Source organism: Carcharhinus amblyrhynchos, chromosome 1, assembly GCF_965287045.1.
Source record: "Carcharhinus amblyrhynchos chromosome 1, sCarAmb.v2.hapA, whole genome shotgun sequence".
NCBI lineage: Eukaryota > Metazoa > Chordata > Chondrichthyes > Carcharhiniformes > Carcharhinidae > Carcharhinus > Carcharhinus amblyrhynchos.
Genome location: NC_137324.1, coordinates 163,147,558 through 163,173,881, shown reverse-complemented (window position 1 = coordinate 163,173,881; position 26,324 = coordinate 163,147,558). Strand labels below are relative to the sequence as shown.

Sequence of the window (26,324 nt, the reverse complement as noted above, 5' to 3'; positions counted from 1 at the left end):
TCCATCCCATTCATCATCTTATACGTCTCAATGAGATCTCCCCTCATTCTTCTAAACTCCAACGAGTACAAGCCTAGTTTATTCAGCCTCTCCTCATAGCTCAACCCCCTCAACTCTGGTATCAGCCTAGTAAACCTCCTCTGCACTCCCTCCAAGGCCAAAATATCTTTGCGCAGGTGCGGCGCCCAAAACTGCACACAGTACTCCAGCTGCGGCCTCACCAATGCCCTACACAGCTGCAGCAAGACCTCCCTACTTTTATATTCAATCCCCCTCGCTATGAAGGTCAGCATCCCATTCGCCTTCCTGACCACCTGCTGCACCTGCAAGCTGGGTTTTTGCGACTCATGCACAAGGACCCCGAGGTCCCTCTGCACCGTCGCCTGCTGCAGTTTTTCGCCATGTAAGTAATAGTCCTTCCTACCATTCTTCCTACCAAAGTGGACCACCTCACACTTGCCAACATTAAATTCCATTTGCCATTTCCTGGCCCATTCGCCCAGCCTATCTAGATCCTTCTGCAGACTCTCCACACCCTCCGCGCAATTTGCCGTTCCCCCAATCTTGGTGTCATCAGCAAATTTCGACACCCTACACTCGGTTCCCTCCTCCAGATCATCTATATAAATGGTAAAAAGCTGAGGCCCCAGCACCGACCCCTGGGGCACTCCACTAGTCACCATCCGCCAATCCGAATAGCACCCGTTGACCCCCACTCTCTGCCTCCTATTTGACAACCAATCCTCTATCCACGCTAACACCCTACCCCCAACTCCATGTCCCTTGACCTTCTGCAATAACCTCTTGTGAGGTACTTTGTCAAACGCCTTCTGAAAATCCAGAAAGACCACATCCACCGGCTCTCCTCTATCCACCGCCCTATACACATCCTCATAGAACTCCAGTAAATTTGTCAGACACGACTTCCCTTTAATGAAACCGTGCTGCGTCCGCTCTATCAAGCAATTGCCTTCAAGATGCCTCGCAATTTCCTCCTTAATGACGGATTCTAACATTTTACCTACCAAAGACGTTAAACTAACCGGCCTATAATTCCCCGCCTTTTGCCTGGCACCCTTCTTAAACAACGGCGTAATATAAGCCGTTTTCCAATCATCCGGCACTTCCCCGGAATCCAGCGACGTCTGGAAAATAACCACCAAGGCATCCACTATCACCTCCATTGAGAAATATGAATGAAACCTTGTGGGTTCACTCCTACTATCCCCACCAATTTCACATTTCGCAAATGGATCTGATAGATATTGACATTATCACAAAACAAGTGGAAATCAGTTAGCTTTCAGAATTGTACATCTTTGGACTGTGGAGGAAACCCACGTTACCATGAAATCAGCTACCATGATGCCTTCATCATAAGGCAGCCACAGCTATTACTGCCACCAGAGAGACCATGTGGATGGTTGCTAGAGGACAAGGGTTCTCCATTAAAGGAACGTGTTCAACTCTTCAATGGAGGAACATAATCGCTACACTGCTACCATCTTAGCACATGGGCAAGCCATCAGACTGAGAATGCACTTCTGCTACCTTGGCTGTTTGGGTGAAATCCATCCAGCGTGCTCCCTCAAAGGCTTTTATGCCATCAGTGCAACTGACCAGTAATGGCAGGGCATAGTTCTCAAGCCCAATCAAGCCCAATCAGTGCAATACTGCATATGGTTTTTCAGCAGGTTGGCCACTTTTTCAACGGAAACGTACATGTGCTTGTATGCTGGAGACATCCCAAAAGCTCCACTCTGCTTCAAGAAACTTTAACATTTGGGTATCTCGTTTTGCCATCTCCTGTTGCTGCTGCAGAAATACTCACCTTCTATGTGATCTTGAATGTTTGCATGTCTGTGCAGCTGAGCATGTCTGGAATTGCCCCCTTCCTATCATCAACTGCTACTGCTTCTGCATTTGCCTCTGTCTTTCCCTCCTACTCACTGGTGAAGTGCTGGTCACTTTGTGCCACCCATTCTAAACTCATGTGAGGCTTCATTAAGGTGAATGTAACTGTGCTGGTGGAGGATGCAATTGCTGCTATGAATGGCAGTGCCTTGGATACATTTTCCTGCTCTGAACTTGTTGCACTGTAAGCTGAAATTACTCCTCTACAACTGACCCTGTGTGAGAGATGAAACGTTAAGAAAGCACTCCTCTGGAAGTAGCTGTTTAGCCTGAGTTGCAACAGCCCATGGGCATTATACATTTGGCATAGATTAAGCAAATAAGGAGTGAACTTCCTCCCCTTCAAATGGCAATGAGAACATACTTTCACCCTCTCTAGAATGAACACCCATCTCACACTCATCAAATTCTACTGAGCCAGCAACCTCTCAATTTCAAAGGCCTGTCCCTTCATGACTGCTAGTACAGCAAGAAGTAGTATTCTACCAATTTTGCAACCACACCTTAGGAGTGCACCACATTCTCACTGTGTCTCAGCACTAGACACTGGGTCTCAAGCTGCTCTGCTCATATGACTCCAGAAGTAAAGCCCTGTGAGCTATGTGTTGTATTGCACTCTCCTTGTCAGACCTTAGATGTTCACTAAAGTGCTCTGCTCTGCATTCATCACCTGCTGACCATACTGTGACTGTTTACCTGAACCACTTCTATTAAGTCACCTTTGGCTGGTAAGCTGGCCTATGTTGTCAACCCACCACTAACAACACCCTCCCAGAGAGGCAACAGAAAACTTTGGTTCTGCTCTTCCATGAGTGAATGCTGTGCTACTGTTCTGCTACATTCTGGCTTCTGCCATCATCCAAGATGCCAGTACCCATGATCATGCTATTGGGTGCCCTTTACTTCAGGCCTGCCACAACTACATATTACCTCCTTGGTGCATCCCCCACTCCTAATGGGATGACGAATGTACCTTCAGGCCACTAATTGGCCACCTTCTTCAAAATACCACTGGATGTCCAGCATTGATATTGAGCGGGGTTGTAAACCAGAAATGTCCTGACCCTGGAATGAAAATTCATGTGTCCAATTTTGAGCACTACACTTTAGGAATAACGTGGAGTCCCTAGAGAGGTTATAAAGGAAATTGCTAGAATGCCACCAGGGTTGAGGGACTTCAGTTATTGCTTTAAAAAAAAGGCATGATGTTGTGGCTTTTTGTTATGCACTCATCAGGACTTGTGCAAGATTACCAAATTTCAAAGGGAATAACAAATTCTATTGTATGAAAAATGGTGCCATTTGGTTGGCAGGTGGATTCTGGTCAAGGCATTACCATGGAGAACCCACCAGGGAATAGTTATACCTCGAGCTTTTATTTAGAATCAAAAGATTGATCGTATTAGGACTGAGTATTTTGCTCTGTGCAAACTTACGCTGAAATTGGGTACATCAGAGCTATACTACACATTAATGGCTACCCTGATCAGATTATTGCTCTCTGTATATCACACAAACTCTTGAAAGGACCTAAGACTGCCACTTTTTGTCCTGAAAAGCATCTAGTTTACTTCAAGTTACACTAGAAGTATAAAAATTGGGCAACAGATGAAGCTGGCTGTTTCACACCACTACAATGCAGGAGCAACATGAGTACTGTTCTCCACTAACAGGATGCATCAATCAAGCAAAAGTGATGTTCCGCATTTCACACAAATAAGTAATGTGTTATATGAAATTTGGTGCCAGTTTGATGCCAGCTATGTACAGTGTAAATCCCAATGACTGGTGGATAGTATCAAACAACACATTCTTTCACAATAGCAGAGTACTGATTGTACTCAACCAGTCCGTACTTACAAAACTTTTGGGGTGGCACAGTGGTTAGCACTGCTGCCTCACAGAACCAGGAACCCGGGTTCAATTCCGGCTTTGGGTCACTGTCTGTTTGGAGTTTGCACGTTCTCCCCATGCCTGTGTGGCTTTCTTCCGGGTGCTCCAGTTTCCTCCCACAGTCCAAAGATGTGCGGGTTCGGTTAATTGGCCATACTAAAATTGCCCCTTAGCATCAGGGAGATGAGCAGGGTAAATACGTACGGTTACGAGGATAGGGCCTGGGTGGAATTGTGGTTGGTGCAGACTTGATGGGTCAAATGGCCTACTTCTGCACTGTAAGGATTCTGTGATTTTTTTTAACTCCCATATTGGCTGGGGATTTTATGACCTTGCTTGGGTGAAGCTTGTAAATCCCGCCTGAGGCCAATGGCAAATTCTATTCTGTGTGCGTTGCCCACCCTGATTCCAGAGCGGGAATGCAGGTAAAGTTCTGGCTATGGTGTTCAACATTAGATGTGGTTCTGTGTTAGGATAAGACTTATTGAACAATCCTAAGTATGTTAAGAATTACAATAACTACCAATGTAAGAATGTCTATTGAACTCGGAATGTGGCTCGCTTATGAGTGCTAGAAGCAGCACATATTCATTCACAGGGCTTGGTCCTGAGCAAACAAAATAAGATTGTCCAATCATTGCACTTTTTTCAGTTAAACGAAAGTTAGGGGGGACAGCTGTTCCCTAGCCCATTCCCTAGCACAATCCCTCACTCGATCCAGGGTTTACTTGCCTTTTTTGAATCTAAACAAAAGCTTGGGGCTGACTGTTTCTGATGCATTCTCCAAGGTAATGCCTCAACCAATCAGAGTCCACTTGCTAACCAATCAGCATCCTTTTTGTCATTCAGTGTAAATTGTTGTTCTCTTTGAAGTTTGATATTCTTGAATTCATCAGGAAAGACATAAGACAAAAAACTTCAACGGCATGTCACTTTTTTTTAGCAGCACTCAAATTCCATACTACCAAATAACAACTTCAGTTTTGTGGAGATTCTAGAAAAGATGCATTATTCGTGAGCAGAAAATGCTCGGGGAGATTTAAAAGGCGTTTTTAATACTATGGAGGATTGTAATGGACTATATAAAGAAAAGCTATTTTCATCAGAATGATAACCAAAGAATGCAGATTTTAGATAATTAACAAAAGAACCAAATGACAAACCTGTAACAGATGTCTGCTTGGGTTTTCTTCAGGTGGTCTCACAGCCAAAGATGTGCAGGTTAGGTGGATTGTCCATACTAAATTTCACCTTAGTATACCAAGACGTGTAGGTCAGATGGATTAGCCATAGTAAATATGTGGGGTTATGGGGATAGGGTGGGGGAGAGGGCCTGGGGTTTTTACAAACCACATGTTTTTTTACACTGCAAGTAAACAGTACAAAAGTTTCAGATACCGATCATTGTGCTTTATTTAAATCCTGTACAACAATATTGGTGTCTTTTTCAGGCATGCATTTAATATTTTGAGCAAATTTCTACCATCTTAACATGGGAGTTGTATTAAGTAACTCCAGTAACCCATTATTCTGACCATGCTTTTGATTAATGGATATAATTGAGTTTCACTTAGAAAAAAATTACCATTTCACATTCACTGTGCTAATTTTTCCATTCTAATTTTATGGAACAGGAAAATGACATCTTCTTGGGCTGGGAGAAAGGAACCACCAAGAAATGGGGGAAAGGAAAAAAGAAGTGTTCAGATCTGAGTCTTGAGGAAATGAAGAAACAGGCTGCTGTTCAGTGTCTGCGTTCTGCTTCTGATGAAGTAAGGAGCATTACAAATCTGAATTAAATGTTTGAAAATTGAAATTGAATTAAGTTTTTCCTCCACTTGTATAAGTGTGTGTGGAAATCATTGTAGCAATGTGTTTTCTAGGAATAAGTTTGATGTTCCTATTGCTATATTTGTTTGAATAACTATAGTTGCATTTATTTGGGATTCTTGATTATTTTCTGCTCTTATTTATCATAACTGGATAATATAAATTGTATCAAAGCTTTACGAAACATTTAAAAAGCAGTTTTCAGATGCACGATTATGTTAGAAATTTTCTGAACTATTTTGTTAGTGACCACTCATAGTTTCATTACATCATCTGCAGAAAACCTCAAGAGTAAGCTTGGTTGGCAAATGGATAAGCATGAATGTGGAATTTTTGTAGATTGGAAAGATCATTTTATCAATGTCCCAATGTGTGTTCAAACCAATGATAATCTTTTGACTGGTTGCCTACCAGGGTGGTAATGTTTTAACATTGCAACAGCTCAAAAAACCATTATGTTCAGAGTGGTTGATCATCTCCAGCTATACTTAACTAGTTATGGCCACAATAAAAGATACTATGCATAGTTATTATTTTTTAAAATGGAATTCATTAACAAAAATTAGCTCATTAAAATGTTATATCTGTCCATTATTATATATGAGGGAAAAAACTATGTCTAGATTTGATCTGATTTTAATTGTGTTCTGACCTCAACTTCTTTGCCCACAGTTCAAACAAATTAGCCAGCTTGTGCCTGAAGGGCTCATTTGCCTATATTAGGAATGAAAATGCTTAGCAGATCAGCCAGCATCAGTGGAAAAAGCAGTAGAGTTAATAGATTTTACCAAAACAATTTTAAGTGCTGACCGAGTGTGAAAATAGGAGAGAATCATGCCCATTTTTTGGGTGAGCTCCCAGATGCAACCATATGGCATTTAGAAAAAAATAGGCAAAATGTGAATCTCACCAGAAGGGGATGTGGGCTGAATCTGTTCGCACTAGGAAACTAACTACTGAACTGTCGGGCACCATGGCACAGGCACTCCAATTTCCCAGTACGCTATGTTGGTGGGGACCTTGCGTGGTCCTCATCAGGTAAGGTTGAGGCAGTGAGCCCAGACAACTGAATCTTGGACTCACTGATCATATTAAAATCACCTGATAAATATTTAAATCAGTTTGTTTATGTAAGGCTGATTACACTAACAGAATGGGGCTGGTAACATTGCGAGAGGCACAAACCCAGTTTTTTCACCTCCTCCTGATCTTACTGGCTCACCACGCTGATTGATCAGTGGGACGAGCTGCAAAGATCGCCCCAATGTTTCAGGTCACCGGCCCAGTATCAGAACTGAATATTTCTGACGTTTTCGGTTTTGCTTTCAGATTTCCTGCCTCAGCAATATTTGGCTTTTATTTTATGCTGATTTACCTATTGGCCAATTAGGGCATAGAAAAGCTCTCCTGGCTGGAAGATTATGGGTCCGATTTTAAATCTATTAATTATTATGAATAGAAAATTTGGCACTGAATGTCAGTAGTTATCCAGACAGCATTCACCATAGGTGCCTGAAATGTCCAGTTTCGGAGTTATCACTTCTGTTGCTTCTAAATATTTTTCTACTTTCGCCAATGGAGAAATAGCTTTACAGGTTTTCTCCAGACCCTTCTTTCTGAATGTTGTGATGCCACAAATTGTAAGCAGTATTTCAAATGTGATCATGTCAGTTGTCTATAAAGTTTGGATTAATTTATCAAATACTTGCAAAATGCATTCTGACACTAATGAACTTTTTTTAATGGCTTCATGTTGACAGGATGGTTTCAGTTAATAGCTAGCTATTGATGCACAGATGACGCCTTTTCTTTTGCTGGCATTTACCACTTATACCTCTGTTTCATATTTTTGTTCTAATATGCACTATATTACCTTTAGCTACATAAAAGCCTACCTGCTTAAATTGCCTTAATCCCTTTTGAATTCACCGTACTTCCTTACACTTGACAGGCCAAATTACTAATGTGATATATGCAGTGGTTCTTTAGTTAATCAATAAATTACACTCATATAACACATTTGATGTAAGAAAACAATCCCAAAGTGCTTTGTACTTATTCTCCCCTCCTCTTGCTCTTCTTTCTCTTTCCCTTCTCTCAAAACCTCTGTCTTCTGCTCCTTACCTTTCACACTTATCCTGGTACTCTTATACCTTGCCACCACCTTCTTTCACCACTCCCGCTCCATCTCTAAATTTTCTCTTCTTGCTTTCATTCTCCTGTCTCCCTTTCCATCAGCAACGCTATAGTGAGTTCAAAAAAAAAGCACGCAATAAAAAGAAAATTTGTTAATGTCTCTGTAAATCACTGGCCTGATAATGCACCATGAATAACATAGCATACAGCCCTAATTATTGTGAAATGGTAAATGCTTCAACATGCTCTAGCCATGCTATGGACAATGTGCTAGTTTTATTATTAAAATGATTGACCTACTTTCATTATGTTTTTATTACTGGTAACTGATCTGAGCATGCAAATAATTAAATGTACATGCTTAAATCAGCTGAAAATATGTTGCAGTATACAAAGTTCACTGAAGTATTTGAAATGTAGGGTTTAGAGAAATCAGAATGGTGTTATTCTTCCAACATTTCAGCTTCAAATAAATAAAAATACCTGTTTGTTACAAAATATGTTCTGGACTATGATACAAAATCGTAATCTACAACAATTTCATGATCCATGTTGCAGAAACATGAGAATTCACATTAGAAAAAACATGAGAATTTACATTAGAATTATATTAGAGTTCCTTCCCCTCCTTCCTCTTGTTCTTGAAGGCTTATAGCACCTTTCACATTTTCAGGACCTCTCAAAACACTTCAAAGTCAATTAAGTACTTTTGCAAAGTAGTCACTTGGAATGTTAGGAAACAGGGCAACTAGTTTGTGTATAGCAGTGAGGAAAATTATCAGAAATCTGGTCTTACTGGCATTGAGCATGCAAGTTTTGGACAGGACACTAACAGAACTACTCTGTTCTTTGAACAGTCCCATAGCATGTTTTACACCCACCTAGTGAAGCATGGTTTCACTTGAAATTCGTGAAGTCCAACTGTGTACCACTGCCTCAGTACTCCACTGCAGTGTCAGTTTAGGTCAGGTGTTCCTTAACAGGGGACAGTGCAGCAAGGATGCAAGGAGCACAGGCTGACTGAGAAAGGGAGCTGATGATGTAACTGCTCATAAATAGAGCAGGTGCATCAAAAGTCTGGTTTTTTTAAAATTCCATTAAGAGACAGAGAAATTTAAGTTTAAAGCTCTTGTGTTCTATAATTGGCTAACTTCAACGATTGGTGTTTGGATAATTGCAAAGGAATAGAATTATTTTGAAAATTAAGTTTGCCAGCAAGAAAACTAGAACATACAATCTATAATTGAGATTTATTTTACAATTCTGATTAAAATTGTTGACCAGATGGTGCTGTAGTTCTTGCTGAAGGTAACTTGATACCAATTAAGCAAAATATTGCAAATATTGGAAATCTGAAATAAAAACAGAAAATCCTGGAAATACTCAGCTGGTCAGGCAGCATCAGTGGAGCAGATACAGAATTACTGTTTCAGGTTAATGACGTTTCATTTTGTTCTGATTTATTTCCAATATTTATTGTTTTTATTTAAGCTAAAATATCACATGGAGATCAAACACTCTCCTGCTCTCAGATAAATCTAAAGGCCTTTTCCAGAAAATAGCTCTTCCAGGTGAAAGGATAGTTGCAGTTGATGAGTGAAGTTTGAAAGCTAGTAAAGTTTTGGCAGTGACCTTCAAACCAAATGAGCAGCGCTGCATGTTTTGATGAATTCTGAATTAACACTATCCCATTGTTTCTTCAAACTGTTTTAGGGATTTTCTAGACAATTTGGCCAACATTATTTACAGGCCCAGTGTTTTTGCAAGTTATAAACTAATATTTTTGTCATACACAAAAAATACAGAGCTTTACCGAAAGCTTTTCCTGTGGACTCGCAATATGTTGCAAGATGTGCAAATTCTGGACATTGTCTTCTGTTATCGTGAACAGTGTAATAAGAACATAAGAACATAAGAAATAGGAGCAGGAATAGGCCATCTAGCCCTTCGAGCCTGTCCCGCCATTCAATAAGATCATGGCTGGTCTGCAGTGAATCAGTTCCACTTTCCCGCTTTCTCCCCATCACCCTTAATTCCCGTCTATCAGAAACCTATCTACCCGTGACTTAAAATATATTCAACAAACTTAAATATCTTTAATGAATATCAGTCCTAAAAGTTGAAAGATGTAATTGTAGAACATTTGTCTTCGCTTTGCAAAAAAAATCCTGAAAGAGGATTTTGTCTGGGTTTGAAATTTATTTTCAGAGGACTTCAGAGCAAAGACCAAGATTGCTGTGAGTTTAAATTTAATTTGATCAGTTTGTTTTCTGAGACCTTCTATAAATCATGACTCTTGATCATTTCTGACTTTCAATTCAAATGTTCCTAAGTTACACTAAAGAACCATTAAGATAATTGTCTACTTGCCTCTGCTTGTGTGTGAAGTATGATTTTCTTGCTGTATTTATATTCAAAAAAGTCTAGAAGCAACTTGAATGTAGAGACTGATTTGCATTTAAAACACCAAAATCAAACCAGGACTCTAGCAAATTGGTTCATCCTCCTCTGAGATAAAGGCAAGTCATATTCCTTTGTGTTCAAGTTTGTTCAGATCTATAGTTCTGGTGCTGTGCTGTTAATGGTACTTTCTGGCTTATTCTAAACCAGCCAAGACTATAAAATTACCTTGTTGTGAATGTTAGCTTCATCCCCACTTAGTCTGTATGCAAATCATTTTTGTATGGTACTTTGTGCCCTCTTCCACCACAGGCAAGATTCAGATGTAAGCAAATGGAGATCAGCAGAGGCAATAATTTGGGCCTTTGCCACTGAGCAAGATTTATCCACCCAACCTCTTTGGCCTGTGGCGAACGCAGAAACATTTGCTGATCAACTGTTTAAACCCTCACCTTCGTTAAACTTTAATTGAAGAGAAAAACAACCTTGTGCATTCTAGTACTATCCTCCAGAGGCAACCAACACTGATCCATTGTCACCTATTCCAGAAAATACTTGGCCCAGGTAAATTGTTCACTTTTCCTGCACTATTCCCCACTGTCCACTCTTGAATCACCCCCATTCATCTTATTCTCCACCCTATCCTACCCATCACCTTCACCTTAGTTAGTGATGCATTCCCTCAGTATTGGATTGTGTGTTTAAGCCTGTGGGGTGGATCTTGAAACCTTGATCTTAGAGGTGAGAGTGCTACCACTGAATGATTGCTTTTCCCCTAATCCAGGCTCCATTATCACTCTAAGGCTGCTTTTCTGCCACTAGATTTATCTCTCATTCAGTTTACCAGGGCCAAATATTTTCTGGAATAGGTGACAGTGGATCAGGGTTGGTTATCTCTGGAGGATAGTACTAGAATGCACAAGGTTGTTTTTCTCTTCAGTTAAAGTTTAATGAAAGAGAGGGTTTAAACAGTTGATCAGCAAATACTTGATTTATTTCTCCTCTTCTGGCAGCTGGCTGTTTCTTCTGCCTCTGCTGATTTGCATTTGCTTACCTCTAAATCCCTTACTTTCTGCCCCTTCCATTCCCAATGCTTTGACTGAACTTAATATAACTTCTCACCAAGATTAAAATAGTGTGCTGCCCACAGTCCAATATTTTCTTTTGTAATAATTTTCATATGCTTTCATTAAGGAAAAACTCCAAAACATGTCTAATCTCAAATTCCAGTAAGAAGCCTTATAATATTAGATTAAAGTCTAACAGGTTTATTTGGTATCATGAGCTTTCAAAGCGCTGCTCCTTCATCAGATGAGTGACTCACCTCAGTCTAATGCTGACATCTCCACATCAAATTCCAGTGACAAATCACTTCACATGCTTTCTCCTGCATTGTTCTTTTAACATAAGATTAAATTTAAACACATTACAGTATGAGAATATTCTATTTGCAAAGTTGTTGGTGTATTGAATTTTACTGTGCCTGAACTTGCTGTGATCAAGCAATGATATGGTATCAGTTTCACTCTAGTGCTGTTACCTAAGCAGTAAGTTTATTCAGAAAAATTGCAATGAAAATATTGTGAGCCAGGGGCTTCTAGATTCAATAGAAGCAGCAGTCACAGTGAAACAACTGCTTTAAGTTATTTCATGTGGTTGGGCAGCTGATCTCTACAGCAGCTGTTTAATCCTGCTTTGACATTTTTCATGTTAGATAAACTAATCTGTCGTGCTGCACGAGTACTCTCTCTGGCCAAGGACAGTACTACATACAGTGAAGTCCAAAACAAATTAGAGTTTAGAAGAATGAGGGGAGATCTCATTGAGACGTATAAGATGATGAATGGGATGGATAGGATAGAGGTGGAGAGACTCTTCCCGCTCAAAAAAGACAGTAGGACTAGGGGGCACAGCCTCAAGATAAAGGGGAGGCGGTTTAGAACGGAGTTGAGGAGGAACTTCTTCACTCAAAGGGTGGTGAATCTCTGGAATTCTCTGCCCGTTGAAGTGGTGGAGGCTGCCTCGCTAAATATTTTTAAGAAGCAGGTTGATGGGTTCTTGATAAGAGAGGGGATTAAGGGTTATGGGGAGAGGGCGGGAAAGTGGAACTGAGCCACGACAGATCAGCCATGATCTTATTGAATGGCGGGGCAGGCTCGAAGGGCTAGATGGCCTACTCCTGCTCCTATTTCTTATGTTCTTATGTTCTTATGTTCTTAATAACACACAGCATTGGACATTTCCAACCCCCCTGAAATTTTGCCTGATTAAAGGGGGTAAGTTTTATCATTCATCTCTCATATTCAGAAAACAAATAAACTGAAATCTGGGACACCTTGGTCATTATTTTCCAGCCATGTCGTGCTTAGTGGAAAACGCATTAGAACAGAGTGGGGACGGAAAATTACAGGCGAGTGGTTTAGCATGTTCTCGTCGGTATCCTCCCGCCCACCACTCCCAAATGGACTGGGCAGGAATCTGATTGTTATATTTAAACGATCAGTTAAATACGCAGAGGATCTTCCCTGCTCCTGGGATATTCTGACCATCGGGCACAGCGAGATCCTGGTGAAAAACACTACTAGTTTCCACAAATGGAGACCAGGCATGCTGGCCATGCCAGGGAGGCTTCGAGGCCGTTGGAGCCCTCAGTGGTTGGGGATATGGCTGAGAATTGCCCATCTGGCTGTGCCACCTGGTTGAGTCAACTGGCAGTGACAGCCTGACACCCTGGCCACAGGACAGTGCCAGTGGGGCTGGGGCCTCAGAGGAGTGGAGCCAGGAGTGAGGGCAAGAAGTGGGGGCAGTCATGAAGGAAGCGTGAAGTGGGGACGGTCATGAATGAGAGATTTATGAAGGGGGATATCCATAAGGAGGATAGAGAGGGTCCTTGATTTCAATCTGAGATCAAGACGTCCTTTAAAAAGGGCACCTGATATCTGTGAAACCAGGTTTGCCAGCACGTTTCAGCGCAGTCCTTTCAGAACCAATGCAAAACTCACCACCCTCCCAAAAAGAGGCCGGGAGTGCATTATTGACCCTAGTAATCACATTATAATTTAATGTTTCGGGTTTCTTTTGTACTTTGATTTTGTTCAGGCTGTTCCTCCTACTTTTGGGGAGCTGCCCCTTTTACTTTGTCCTGACTTGAGTTTGTTTATTTGGTTTGACCTAAAAGAGGCCAAAAGATAACTAAGTGTGGGAAAATTGTGATCTGATTCACACTGGTATATCCAGCTCGAATCACACTGGTTTTCTCACCTGAAATTACACACAGTTGTTTTTTGGGAAATTTCCAACCCTTGCTTCTTATGAATGTGAATGTGTAATGAATGTGAAGTTATCTGTTTCAGTTATCCATAACGTGGAGATGCCAGCGTTGGACTGGGATAAACACAGTAAGAAGTCTCACAAAACCAGTTAAATTTCAACAGGTTTATTTGGTAGCAAGCGCCACTAGCTTTTGGAATGCTGCTGACTCACCTGACGAAGGAGCAGTGCTCCAAAAGCTAGTGGTGTTTGCTACCAAATAAACCCATTAGACTTTAACCTGGTGTTGTGAGACTTCTTACTCAGTTGCCCATATGCAGATAATCGATCAGTTGCTTTGTCTTCAGATCGCTTACCTTCAACCACAATAGGTTTACCTCACTGTGTAAGCAATAGATAGCAAATATTTTGATTCTTGCATTCACCGTCAATTACTTTTGTTGATTGTTCAACTGTTCAGTTCTTTTTTCCCCCCAACTAGTTTGGTATTATAACGTGTTTTGCTGTATTTGTTTGTTTAAGCTTTATACCATACTCCAACGAAGTAGATTGTTAAGGGCTACATTGTTTTGCATATTTGTAACTACAATAGTTGTATTTTATTTTAAAATTTACTATTAAAGTAGACTTCCATTTGGATGGGTGACTGCTTTAGACTGTCGTACATTCAAAGATAACAAGGGGATAGCAATCATAATATCAGCTATGGAAAAGGACAAAGAACAAACTAGAGAAAAATAAGCTGGGAACAGCCAGTTTCAATGGGTTGAGCTCACATCTGGCCTGGGGAAATTGGAATCAAAGAGAAAGGCAAACAGAATAAATGAGCAATGGACTGGGTGTATATGCGCATAAATTATTAAAGGTGGCAGGCAGATACAGAAAGCATTTAATAGCACACAAGATCTTGGGCTTTATAAATAGAGGCATAGGGTACAAGAGCATAGAAGTTATGATAAACCTTCTGGGCACCACACTGGAGAAAGGATTTGAAAGCTTTAGGGAAAAGATTTATGAGAATGGTTCCAGGAATGAGAGATATCGGTTGAGAGGATAAAAGCTGTTGGGGACTGTTCTCCTTGGAGAAGAGAAGGTTAAAAAGGGATTTACTAGAGGTGTTCAAAATCATGAAGGATTTGGACAGAGTAGGTAGGGAAAAGAAACTGCTCCCATTGGTGGAAAGGTCCAAAACTAGTGGACATAAACATAAGGTGATTGGCAAAAGAAACAGTGATGGCATGTGGGAAACTTTTTTTTTCCCCCCAGTGAAGTGGTTTAGGTCTACTGCCTGAAGTGCGTTGTAGCAAGAATCAATTGTGGCTTTCAAAAAGGAATTGAATTATTATCTGAAGAGCGAAAGTTTGCCATGGGGAAAAAGTGGGGGAGTGGGACGAGCTGTATCCACGGAGCATGGATGTGACAAGCCGAATGGCTGCCTCCTGTGCTGTTCCATTCCATGATTTTTAAAAATGTGTAATAGGAAACCAATAGCTACTATTTGGGATGTAAATTTTGATTTGATGTGTAACTTTGATATGTAAATATGTAACTTTGGAAAAGTTATTTAAACCTTAGAAAAACTAAATTTTCTGAAGTTTGCATTGCTTATTTGCTGAAATTAGAACAGAAAAAAGAGTGAGTGTGCACTAAAATCTAACCCCCATCTCCTTATATTTTGGTCAAGCACCAAAAGAGATCCATTTTCCATGGGAGAGCCAAGGATATGGGTAGAGGTGAAAGAGGCCTTTGGAAATAACTTTAACAAAGTGTATGATAGACAAGTTTTGACCTAGGGCTTACTATTATGAATACTAATCTGGGATGTTTGATTGTGGCATAAGAAGTAGGTTAATGTGGAAAAGAAGTGCATGGCATATACAGAACTTTTAATATATAATTAACAGGTGTCCTTGGTGTTACTCACAGTAAGTCAAGGGATGGTCTATTTTATAATAATGAAGACATTTGCTCTGTGGGGAATACGTATAGTCAAATTTCATTCTTGTTAAGTGGGATTGAGATTAAATCCCACAGCTCAATCCATTATTAAGTTAAACCCATAAATGAGTGTCCTTTTTTTAATGGAGATGTTCATTTACCTCTATATTTAACTTATCCCACAACACTAAGTTGAAAATAAAGGCTAAAATGATTTGCAAGATGTACTGTGAAATTCTGGTCACCTCATTAGAGAAGGGATGTAATTGCATTAGCGAGGGTGCAGAGGAGATTTTCCAGAACTAGAAAATTGCGGCTATGAGGAAAGATTGGATAGGTTGGGGTTTCTCTTGGAACAGAGGAGATAAGGGGAGATTTGATTGCGAAATACAAAACTTACAAATTAGGAGCAGGAGCAGGCCACTCCATCCCTTGAGCCTGTTCCACATTCAATAAGATCATTGCTGATCTGATTGTAGCTTCAACCCACCTTTCTGCATATCCTGATAACCTTTCGTCCCTCTTGTTAATCAAGAAGCTATCTAGCTTTGTTTTAAAATATTCAAGAATTCTGCGTTCACTGCCTTTTGAGGAAGAGAGTTCCAGAGACTCATGACCCTCTGAGAGAAAAGATTTCTCCTCGTTTGTATTTTAAATGAGCTGTTTTAGATTCTCCAAGAGGAAACATCCATCCTGTCAATATACCTCAGGGTCTTAATGGTCAAGTCACCTCTAATTCTTCTAAACTCTTTACAAACGTAACCTCTCCAACCGTTCCTCATAAGATAACCTACCTATTCCTGGTATTAGTCTAATAAACCTTCTCTGAAATGCTACTATAACACATATTTACATCTTGCCTTAAACACGGAAACCAAAACTGTACACAATACTGCAGAAGTGCTCCACCAGTGCCCTGTACCACTGAAGCATAACCTCCCAACTTTTGTAATCAATTCCTCTCACTAAATAATAATTCTATTAGCTCTCCTTGTTACTTGCTGTACTGTATACCAGCCTCTTGTGATCCATGCACAAGGACACCCAGATCTCTGCACCCCAAATCTCTTCCCATTTAGATAATAAGCTTTTTTATTCTTCCTGCCAAAATGAAAAATTCAATGTTTGCCCACATTATACTCCATTTGCCAGAGTTTTATCCAGTCGTTTAACCTATGTATGTCTCTTTGTTAGCCTCCTTACGTTCTCTTCACAATTGACTTTTCTACCTATTTTTGTCTCATCAGCAAATCTGGCAACCAAACCTTTAGTCTCTTCATCCAAGCCATTTAATTGTATACGGTTGAGGCCCCAGCACTGATCCCTTTGGCACACCACTCATACCCTGCAAACAAAAAAAAGATCCATTTATGCCAATTGTGTTTCCTGTTAGCTAGCCATGCAAATATGTTGCTCCTACACTGTGAGCTTTTATTTTACATAATAACCTTTGATGTGGCACCTTTTCAAATGCCTTCTGGAAATCTAAGCATAGTACATCCCCCCGTTTACCTTTATCCACAGCACATATGACTCATTCAAAGACCTTCAGTAAATTGCTGAAATACGATTTCCCTTTTGCAAAACCATGTTGATTCTGCCTGATTGCCTTGAATGTTTCCAAGTGCCCTGCTTATTGCGCCCTTAAAAATGGCTTCTAACATTTTCTTTATTACAGATGTTAGACTAACAGGCTTATAATTTCCTGCTTTCTGTCTTCCTCCCTTTTTGAATAAAGGAGTTACATTATGAGGGACCTGGATAGAGTTAATGAGCCGAGCTATTTATTTTAGCAGAGAGGTCAGTGACAGAGAGCTTCAATTTAAAGTGATCGATAGAAGGATGACAAAATTCTTTTTCACTGAGGTTGCGGGGATCTGGAACTGACTGCCTGAAAGGGGGGCAGTAGACGCAGAAACTCTCAACTCATTTCGAAGGTGTCTGTGTATGCACTTGAAGTGCTGCTACCTGCATGGTAACAGACTAAATGCTGGAAAATGGGATTAGATTGCATAGCCTGTCTTTCTGCTGGTGCAGACATGATGGGCCAAGTGGCCGCTTCCTATGTCATAAACGTTGTATGATTCTTTTGGTGGTACAGAACTTAAGTATTGCTTAAAAATGGAACTGCTTTATCAAAGTTTTTTATCTTGCACATCCTGATGAGTGCAAGATAAAAAGCTTTGACAAAAGATGTAGTTTTTCAGCAGTATTCTTATGATTCTGGAGTTCAATATCTGGGGCATTCTACTGAGTATTGACTTGGAGCAGTCCTTTCTTCAGGTGGTGGTTTTTAACCCCATCATAAATTGTGAGGATAACTACTTTTTAATATCGAGGGGTTGCCTAGAGACACTCTGCAATGCCTTTGATGTGTTTGAATGGCATAGAACCAGAATACTTGGTAGTAGATAGACCCAAAAAGAAAGTCGCCCATTAAAATTGTATGGAGACCAGGTGCAGCAGGATATAAAAACTTCTGCTTAAAGAAGTGGCATATAAAATATTTGATCAGCAAACTTAATGGAACTGGACCTGTACGCTCTCATGACAGAGATATGATGAAGAAAGAATGGTCTGTTTGAAGTTTGAGGCTAGTGACCTGCAATAATGTGGTAATGTTGTGAAGGGAGGTGACTATGGCAGCGAAAACAATTATCAAAGTAGTAGATTATGACTCTGCAAAATGTTTAATCAAATGTGGCATCAAATCAACACAGCAGTATATGCTGCAGTTAGAAATTTTTAATAACACAGTAGGCAGTATGCCTTCACCCACTACTATCCAGAAGTGGAATAACTGGTCCTTTGAGGTTTGGCATTCTATGCTGTGATCTATTTTTGATACAACTGGCTGCACTGGATTGCTGTGACTCAGTATGCTGCGTGTCAGCTGATAAGTGATACCGTGATGTAAGAGGAAATGCAAAGCATTGAACACCCAAACTTTACCTGCTCAAGCAGGATGGTAACGTGTTTGAATTTTATATCTCATTCTCTCTCTCTCTCTCTTTCTCTTTCTCTCTACACCTCAACTTCTTTCACTCTCTCTCTCTCTCTCTCTCTCTCTCTCTTTCTCATTGGTAATAGACTGTCAGCTTCTCCTTGCTTCAGAATTCTGTTGTAAATGCAATCACTTTAAATGATGTTGACAAAATTCTGGGAGACTTGGAAGTCAAAGGCCTTCAAACTAAGCATGGTACATTTATTCACCGTAAAGTTGTGTAGATGTTTTTCAATGAGCTCAGCAAGTAAAAATAGAAACAGTGCAGTATTTTGTGGTATTTTTGACATGCTTATGTTGAATCGGTACAAAAGAAATTTGATAGAAGGATATATGCTTACAGAGAGTACTGAAATTGAGTGTTTGACTCGCTAGTTAAAATATAATCCTTTTATAAAGCTATTTTAATGTATTTTTATAACTTGGTGATAAAAGTAATTAATTACATAGCATTTTCCCTTTTGTTTTAGAATTGCTGAAAGCTTTAGGTATCAGAACTGCTGGACAAGTATATGGCTTGTCTGCAATTGTCTTGTACACATATTTACCAACTGCATGAAGGCTACTTAATTATTCTTTTACCACTCTGAACGTTTGAAATGCCTGTTTGATGTCACTATTTTGGGTGATCACTGCCTATTATGGTGACATTCAAATCATATTACAAAATACTTAAATGTTCAATCAAGCAATTAAGATCTTGTAAGAACTATAATTGTGCTTTCTGCATTTGTTCCAAAAGTATATAAAATATGAGGGCATAAATGTGCATCAATTACCAATGTCTGTTTTGACATTTATACTTGTACTTTGTCAAATGTGAAATGCAGGGTTTGGCTTTCAGATCTAATGGCATTTCTCCCTTGAGAAATGAGCAAAATAAATCATTCTTGTAATTAAATACCTTTGGATGTTTGTATATTATTTAGGTGATAGATTTGAATTATACTTGTAAAGTGCCACCTTGCTACTGTTATCTGTGAGACTCCTCAGGAGCACTTTTTACTCTTCAAGGACAACAAAGTTATCATAGGTTAAGGTTGTGGCTTTTAAGACATGTATCCAAACAATATTCTTTCATAGTTCCGAGCCTCCTGGTACAGCTTGACTTCCTCCAGATGATGCATGAAATCTAGGAGCAAGTGCAAGGTTAATTTCTGGCAAAAGGTACAAATGGTTACAGAATAAGGAGGACTCTGGCATACAGCAATCTGCCACTGAATACTATTGACAAACCTGTAGTTATTATCATCCAGGACCATCCTGGAGTAGTGTGCGCTCTGGCAAAGGAATGTGTAGCTTGGGAAGATTTTATATTGTTCAGATGGATGTGGTGGATAGCTAATCTAATTGTGTAGTGGCCACACATACGTCCCACCCACCCCACTACCACCATCGATCTGTAGCACAGATGATATCTCCTCTCTTAATTTCCAAAAGACAGTATCCAGCATCAAAGAGAGAATATTCAAGCTCTGGTTAGGCCACCATGAGAGAATTGTGCCTGCTTCAGTTCACCACACATCATGAACCTTGTGAAGATCCTTGAGAGTGTACAGGGGATTACCAGAATGGTTCCAGCAATAAGAATTTCACTACAAGGATAGGTTGGAAAAACTGAGGTTTTCCTCAGAGATTGAGGGGAGATTTGACAGAGATGTACAAGGTTATTACAAAGACTGTCCCCATTAGTTCATTAAATAAAGGAGTAAGGCACGCAGATTTGAGTTTAGGCAAGAGAAACAACTTTATGCAGTGAATGCTAATGACCTGATTGGAGGAAATGGTGATTTTGATTTGATTTATTGTTGTAGTATTATTATTATACAGTGAAAAGTATTGTTTCTTGCACACTATACAGACGAAGCTTACCTTACATAGACAACATAGAACATTACAGCGCAGTACAGGCCCTTCAGCCCTCGATGTTGCGCCGACCAGTGGAACCAATCTAATGAGCCTCTAACCTAAACTATTCCAATGTTATCCATATGCCTATCCACTGACCATTTGAATGCACTTAAAGTTGGCGAGTCCACATAGAACATAAAGAACATAAAACAGAAGGAAAGAAGAATTCATGATTTCTGAAGGAAGTTGGGTGGGCACTTAAGAGGAATGAAGTTACAGAGCTTCAGGGATAGAGGGGGGAAATAGGACTGATTGGATTGCTCTACAGTGAGCAATATGGATTTGATAGACTGAATGGCCTCCTTCTGTGCTGTAATGACTCTTAAGCAAAATATAATCTCTCTGTGGATGCCATAGGATTTTCAATTTGAGCACTTGTGCAGTGGATAAAGCCATCTCAAAAGAAATTAATGAAATGTATCCTGTCCAGATTGCTGTGAGCTATATTACCTGGAAAATTTATATAGTACCTTATTATCACTCTGGAAAATGTTATAACCAGTATTTGAAGTGCAGTCATTATTTGTACAATCAATATACATACAATGACATTCTGCAAAGAGCATTGAGATGATTAACCATGTAGTGTGATTTTGAAGTGCTAGTTCAGAGAAGAATTTCATTCAAAGCACTGGGAGGACACTACTTAGAGTGAGATGTACACTTGGTAGACAGACTTCAGTTTAACTTCTAATTTTTAGGGTGACATCTTTGACAAATACAGCAGTTCCATATTGCTGCACTGAATGTTAGGCTGCTTATTGATTCCAGGCTTGGGAAGAGAACTAAATGCACAGTCTTCTGAATCTGAGCGATGATTACTGCCAACTAAGCCAGGCTCTTTGTACTTGTGCAATAGCTATTTCTTGTGTTAATGTTGGTAACCATTTCTCTTGAGAAATATGCAAAATTACCGTCAAGTATGTTTGCTTTTATTGAACTTGACTTGATTTTACAACTCCGTGCGACAGGTACATTGTGCTGCTCTTGTAAGTTTGATAATACAGATCCTCACAGTCAATCTGACAGTTTCTCTGTGCCATTTTAGTTATGTACTTTTGCTGTTGCATATTAATTCTTGTAAAAGAATTCCACCTCCCTTCTGATTTAGCATGGTTGTTCCGCCTGGCTCTTGTGTTGCGAGTCTATGCTACTTTTTCTAGTCAATCAGTAAAGGGATTTGTCCAGAACAAGATTTTGTGGTGCTGGCTCACTTAAGAGTCATTACAGCACGGAAGGAGGTCACTTGGTCAAACAAGTCCATGTTGGCTCACTGCAGAACAATCCATTCAGTCCTATTCCCCTGCTCCGTCCCTTCCGCTCAGTAATTCTCATTTCTCTTAAATGCCTGCCCAATTTCCATCTGAAATCATTCATAATCTCCACTTCCGCCACTCAAGTCATTAACACTCCCCACATAGAGAAGTTCTTCCTCACGTATGGGGTCCCTTAAAGGGGTGGTGTTCTCAAATATTTTTTCAACCTCTTTATATGTGAAATTTGAAGAGTGAGGAATTTTACAATGAAGGTAGGTATTACAATATCCTACAAATTCACATTTTATGGTAGCTATCGTATCTGAAAAAAAAATTAAATTTGACTATATCTGTTTAGTCTTTGATTGGAATGAAAATGTATACTTTGATTTATATTCCTTTTGCCAACAAAATATTTCAAGCTAAATAGGAATTTGACCAAAATCATATGTCGTACCATGTGCAGTAAATATTACCGGCTGCTACCTCAGTACTCACTCTATAAATTTTCAAGAATTGTTCAAAATGTTACAGTAGGTATTGATCATTGTATTTTCCTTTTTCTCTTAGAGTTCTGGAATTGAGACCTTAGTTGAGGAGCTTTGTTCTAAATTGAAAGAATTGCAGAATAAACAAAAAGGTATGTTTACTCCAAGTTTAATACTGTGTTTTGGAGTACTCGTGATTGCAGCTGTTTGAAAACCACAAGAAGGGAGAGGCAATAAAGGTTTGAATTCAAAATGTTGCATGGCAAAGTTCCAGAGTACTTCTAAAAATTTGTAAAGTTTGCTGTAAAACTAACAACAAGGATCTTTTTCCTTTGTTACGTTTACAGCCCTCTGGTTTAGAAACTTCTAAAGATTTGCAACTGTGAGTGAACAAATTTATCCTGTTAGTCCAGAATAACTGATCTCTTATTCTAAGACCATGATCCCTATTTTGGGCTGCCCAGTGTCTACCCTGTCAAGCTCCTTGAGAAATAAAGCATCAGTTTAATATTGTAAGATAAATGCAGCTGGTTCTCAAAAGCAGAGTCTATGTGTTTCTTTATATCTGTTCTGCATTATATTGCAATCCACTGATTGCACCAAATGGTTGATTTTGGTGAAAATTGTGGAAGCAATAATTTGGGTAGGTCAGACATATATGCAGATTCAATTCAACATCAAAGATATTGAAATAAAGTAAACAATTCATTAGTCTAAACAGCCAGACCTACTGGGTGTTTCCAGCATTTTTATTTGTGATTTGTCAGCTTGCCTCAGTAATTGAAAAATACATCACATCCATTGTGTTGGGAAGTTCATTGGTCCTAAATGCTTGGTAGGTATTGGCTGTAATAAGATCCTTCCTGCTGGTTATGAACACCGATTAAGTTGGCATAAAAGCAAACATGACTGGTCAGGACTTTTGACAGCTGCAAGGTCAGGCTTTGGCCAGAGCTTGAAAGGCAAGATAGTTTTGTTTTGTTTTGATCAAGCAAAGTGGCCCAGTCATGATGATATATTTGCTAAATTCCCTGGGTTATATGATTGCAATATGGGTATCAGGCAGTGGTAAGCAGTGTATCCTATAAATTGCTAGTGCTCAGACAATTTAATTAAGTGTGCAGGTCCTTTATAATTGTTTTATTTTTGCACAGCAACATCACAAATCTGACTTGTGCCTACATGCATGGAAACTTTTGGGTTGCTATGTAACCTCATTGCTTTGAGGGAACATTGGTGAGTCAACTCAGGCACACAAACGTGGGGATCTGCTTGCGAATAACCTGCTCCTCAGAATTTGAAAAGCAAACTTGAATTTCTGGCACTCTTTAGGAAACAGTAGTTAAATTGTGCAAAATGTATCTAATGATCGAGAGTGCCTCTTTATGACATAATGATACTGTTGAGTAGTAATTTTACTTGTGTTATGATGCTCATGGAGCTTTATTGTGATGTTGTGAATACATAACATCAAAGGTGAAGAATCGTGTCATCACTACACAATCCTCACACAGAAATTTTCAATTTTGGGCATATGTCTACCAGAAGACAAGATTTAGGAAAAAACAACATCTTGCAATGTTGAAACTATTTTTCTGGGTGAGTTGGTGTTTTCTATTATTTAAGTTAACCCACTATAACAAAGTCTGAAGTACAAGACTAAAATGATTATTTATTGTAGATGGAAAGCTCTTTTACTTGACCAAAACAAAAGTATCAGGAAGTTATGAACAAAGGCAGGTCATTCGGTCTATTAAGCCTTTCCCTCTGTGCCTTGTCCAATTAACCCCAAAATCTTTACATTCCCCTCCCTGCTGGAGGAAGCTAACCAGAAGTAACAAATACTAACAAGTCAATTGACTACTTGCAATTTACTCCCGGAACCAAAACTAAGCCAAATTTCACCTAACCTTGCTATTATGACGTAACACAGTAATTTCATTGTAGTGTTAATGTAAGGCTACTTGTGACAATAGTAAATAAACTTCTAAAAATAACTTTAAACTTTGAAACTTTAACTCATCAGTTGCATTTCAATTTATATGCTTATGGTCCCAGCCGTATACATTGCTGTATATTTTTAATCTTTTAATCAAGAAAATATATTTATTCAGCTTTAAAATAAAATGTATTTCTTCAGTTTTAATTAATAATGCTTTTCCTGGAAATGTATTCCATGAAGCCGCTATTTTAAACAAAAAGGTTTTCATCTCACTTGATGCTAATGAATCTGCGCCAGTATCTGATTGTTCTTATTATTTCTTTCTGTCTGCACCACCATAACTTTTGTTATGTCAAATATACTAACCATGGCTGCTCCATGTTTTGCAAGAAAAGGTTTAGCTCTGGGAGAGTCTTTCTTTGGAAACTAAAATTCCTAAGTCCTAAAACCATCACTTGATTCTGATACTTATTTTTTAGCCATGCGTGCTGTGTAATTAGTACTGCTCTTTTTTCCATGTTTATTAAATTGATCTGGGTATAATCATCCTACTGTCTCTTTGACCTTCCCACACAGCGCACCCACTGGGTGATGATCTTGCCAACCTCCTTCACATCCCATTAACCACCCCCCACCAGCAGATAAGGAATTACAACTCCTCTTGATATCTCTTTCCAGAACCTCTGTTCATTTGTAAACAAGGTTCTTATTGTCAATGACACCAACGGCTTGACGGAAATAGCCTCTTTTGATATCTCCTTCCAACATCATTGTTCATTTGTCAACAAGGTTCATAATGTTGGACATCAGTGCCTTGACAGAAATGGCTTACAGGTGATGCCATACTACCTTACTGTCTAACACTCACACCATGTTTCAGATTGATACACCCCCACTAATTTGTTTGCTTAGCCTGATTTATAGTGCATATCTGATTTTACCATTAATCGCAAGATTTTGGCTGGCCATTGCTGCATACTTAGTATTTTGTGTTTACACCAACTTTTACTTTTGAAGCACAAAATAGAAAAGTAAAATCCCTAAAATAAATGTCAGAACGCTTAAATATCTTGGTTTTTTGAGCTCTTTCTCTGTTCTGTCTTTGAGGACTTTTTTTCTGTTTTCATTTTTCCCGTACATAGTTTTGATTATGATTCGCTGTGCTGTTTGAACAGATTTCACTTTACTGCTATCATTGTTCTCTAGAACTTGGATAGTTCAAAAAATGATTGTCAATTGAATTAAAATATATTGCTATTTTGTCATAAACACAATGCCAATTTAAGCACAAATCTTATTGTAGATTCTGAAGCATTGTATACTAAGAGAACTTCAAGCAGTTGAATCATTGTGTATGTATTTGGTGTTCCTGTGAGGCACCACATGCAAATATGAGAAGATCTGCTACTTAATAGTTTTCTTGCTCTTTGCAATTGTCAAAAGTTTGAAAAAGTTTCTATTAGCTATTTTACAAAGAAAACTTTAGCCGTGGTGCAATTATGGTGTTTAAGTTACGAGCAAACTTGACTAGACTCAATGCACACTATTTTCACTTGTGTTTTAGGCGACATCCATTTATTTACAATGCTTGAGTTCAAAATCCACGTGAAGTCTTATTAAAGTTATGGAGTGAATTCAGAAGCAATTAAGATGTGATGATTCTCAAAGTTATCCTAAATATTAATAAAAATTTCAACATTTATATCATCTACTCCCATGTTTTCCTACTGAACTCCCTTGCATACTTCCCATTCATGCAAGAAAAGTGATCAAGCAAGTGGTAGTCAACCCTATAAGCGCAACTTGAATTTATTTTTCTGTTCTCTCTTTCCTCTTCCCAAATTTCAGAAGAAAAGCAAGGTAGTAAGAAATCAGAAGGATCTCAATCTCCTGAAATTATAGAATCTCCTTCCACCAAGGATCAGGTAGAAATGTAAGTATTAACTATTTTAGAATACAGTTGACATTTTGGGGCACATTCTAACTTCGGTGTTGTTAGTTTCCTTTTAAAACAACTAATGTTTCTCTCTTTTACAAATCTTGGTTATTTTGCAAAGTAAATCAATGTGTATACATTGTATAGATTTGATATCATTGCTTGTTTATTGTTATCTGCATTTGAGTGAAAACTACTGGAATGTTTGTTTTCAAAATACTATTCATGTGATCACTGAATGCAGAGTTAACAAATGTAAAACAATCTGTATCAATGATTTAGAAATGGGGATTAATGTAATGAGTTTAAATTTGCAGACGATAAAATGAGGTGAAGTGTGAATTGTGAGGAGAGTGCTAAGATCGTTCAAGGGACTTTGGAGGGGAACAGTGAATGGGCAAAAATC

At 39.1% G+C, this 26,324-nt stretch overlaps 1 protein-coding gene across 7 annotated transcripts in view; it reads left to right on the top strand.

Annotated features, from left to right (window-relative positions):
* Positions 1 to 26,324, top strand: part of LOC145346828 (uncharacterized protein KIAA0232-like) — a 100,722-nt gene that overhangs the window by 54,027 nt on the left and 20,371 nt on the right. For all 7 annotated transcript variants that reach the window (XM_080194678.1, XM_080194633.1, XM_080194669.1 and 4 more), the window contains 3 exons: positions 5,442 to 5,579; positions 22,123 to 22,192; positions 25,831 to 25,915. In XM_080194678.1, the coding sequence (XP_080050804.1) occupies positions 5,442 to 5,579; positions 22,123 to 22,192; positions 25,831 to 25,915 (293 nt within the window). The remainder of the gene's footprint in view (positions 1 to 5,441; positions 5,580 to 22,122; positions 22,193 to 25,830; positions 25,916 to 26,324) is intronic.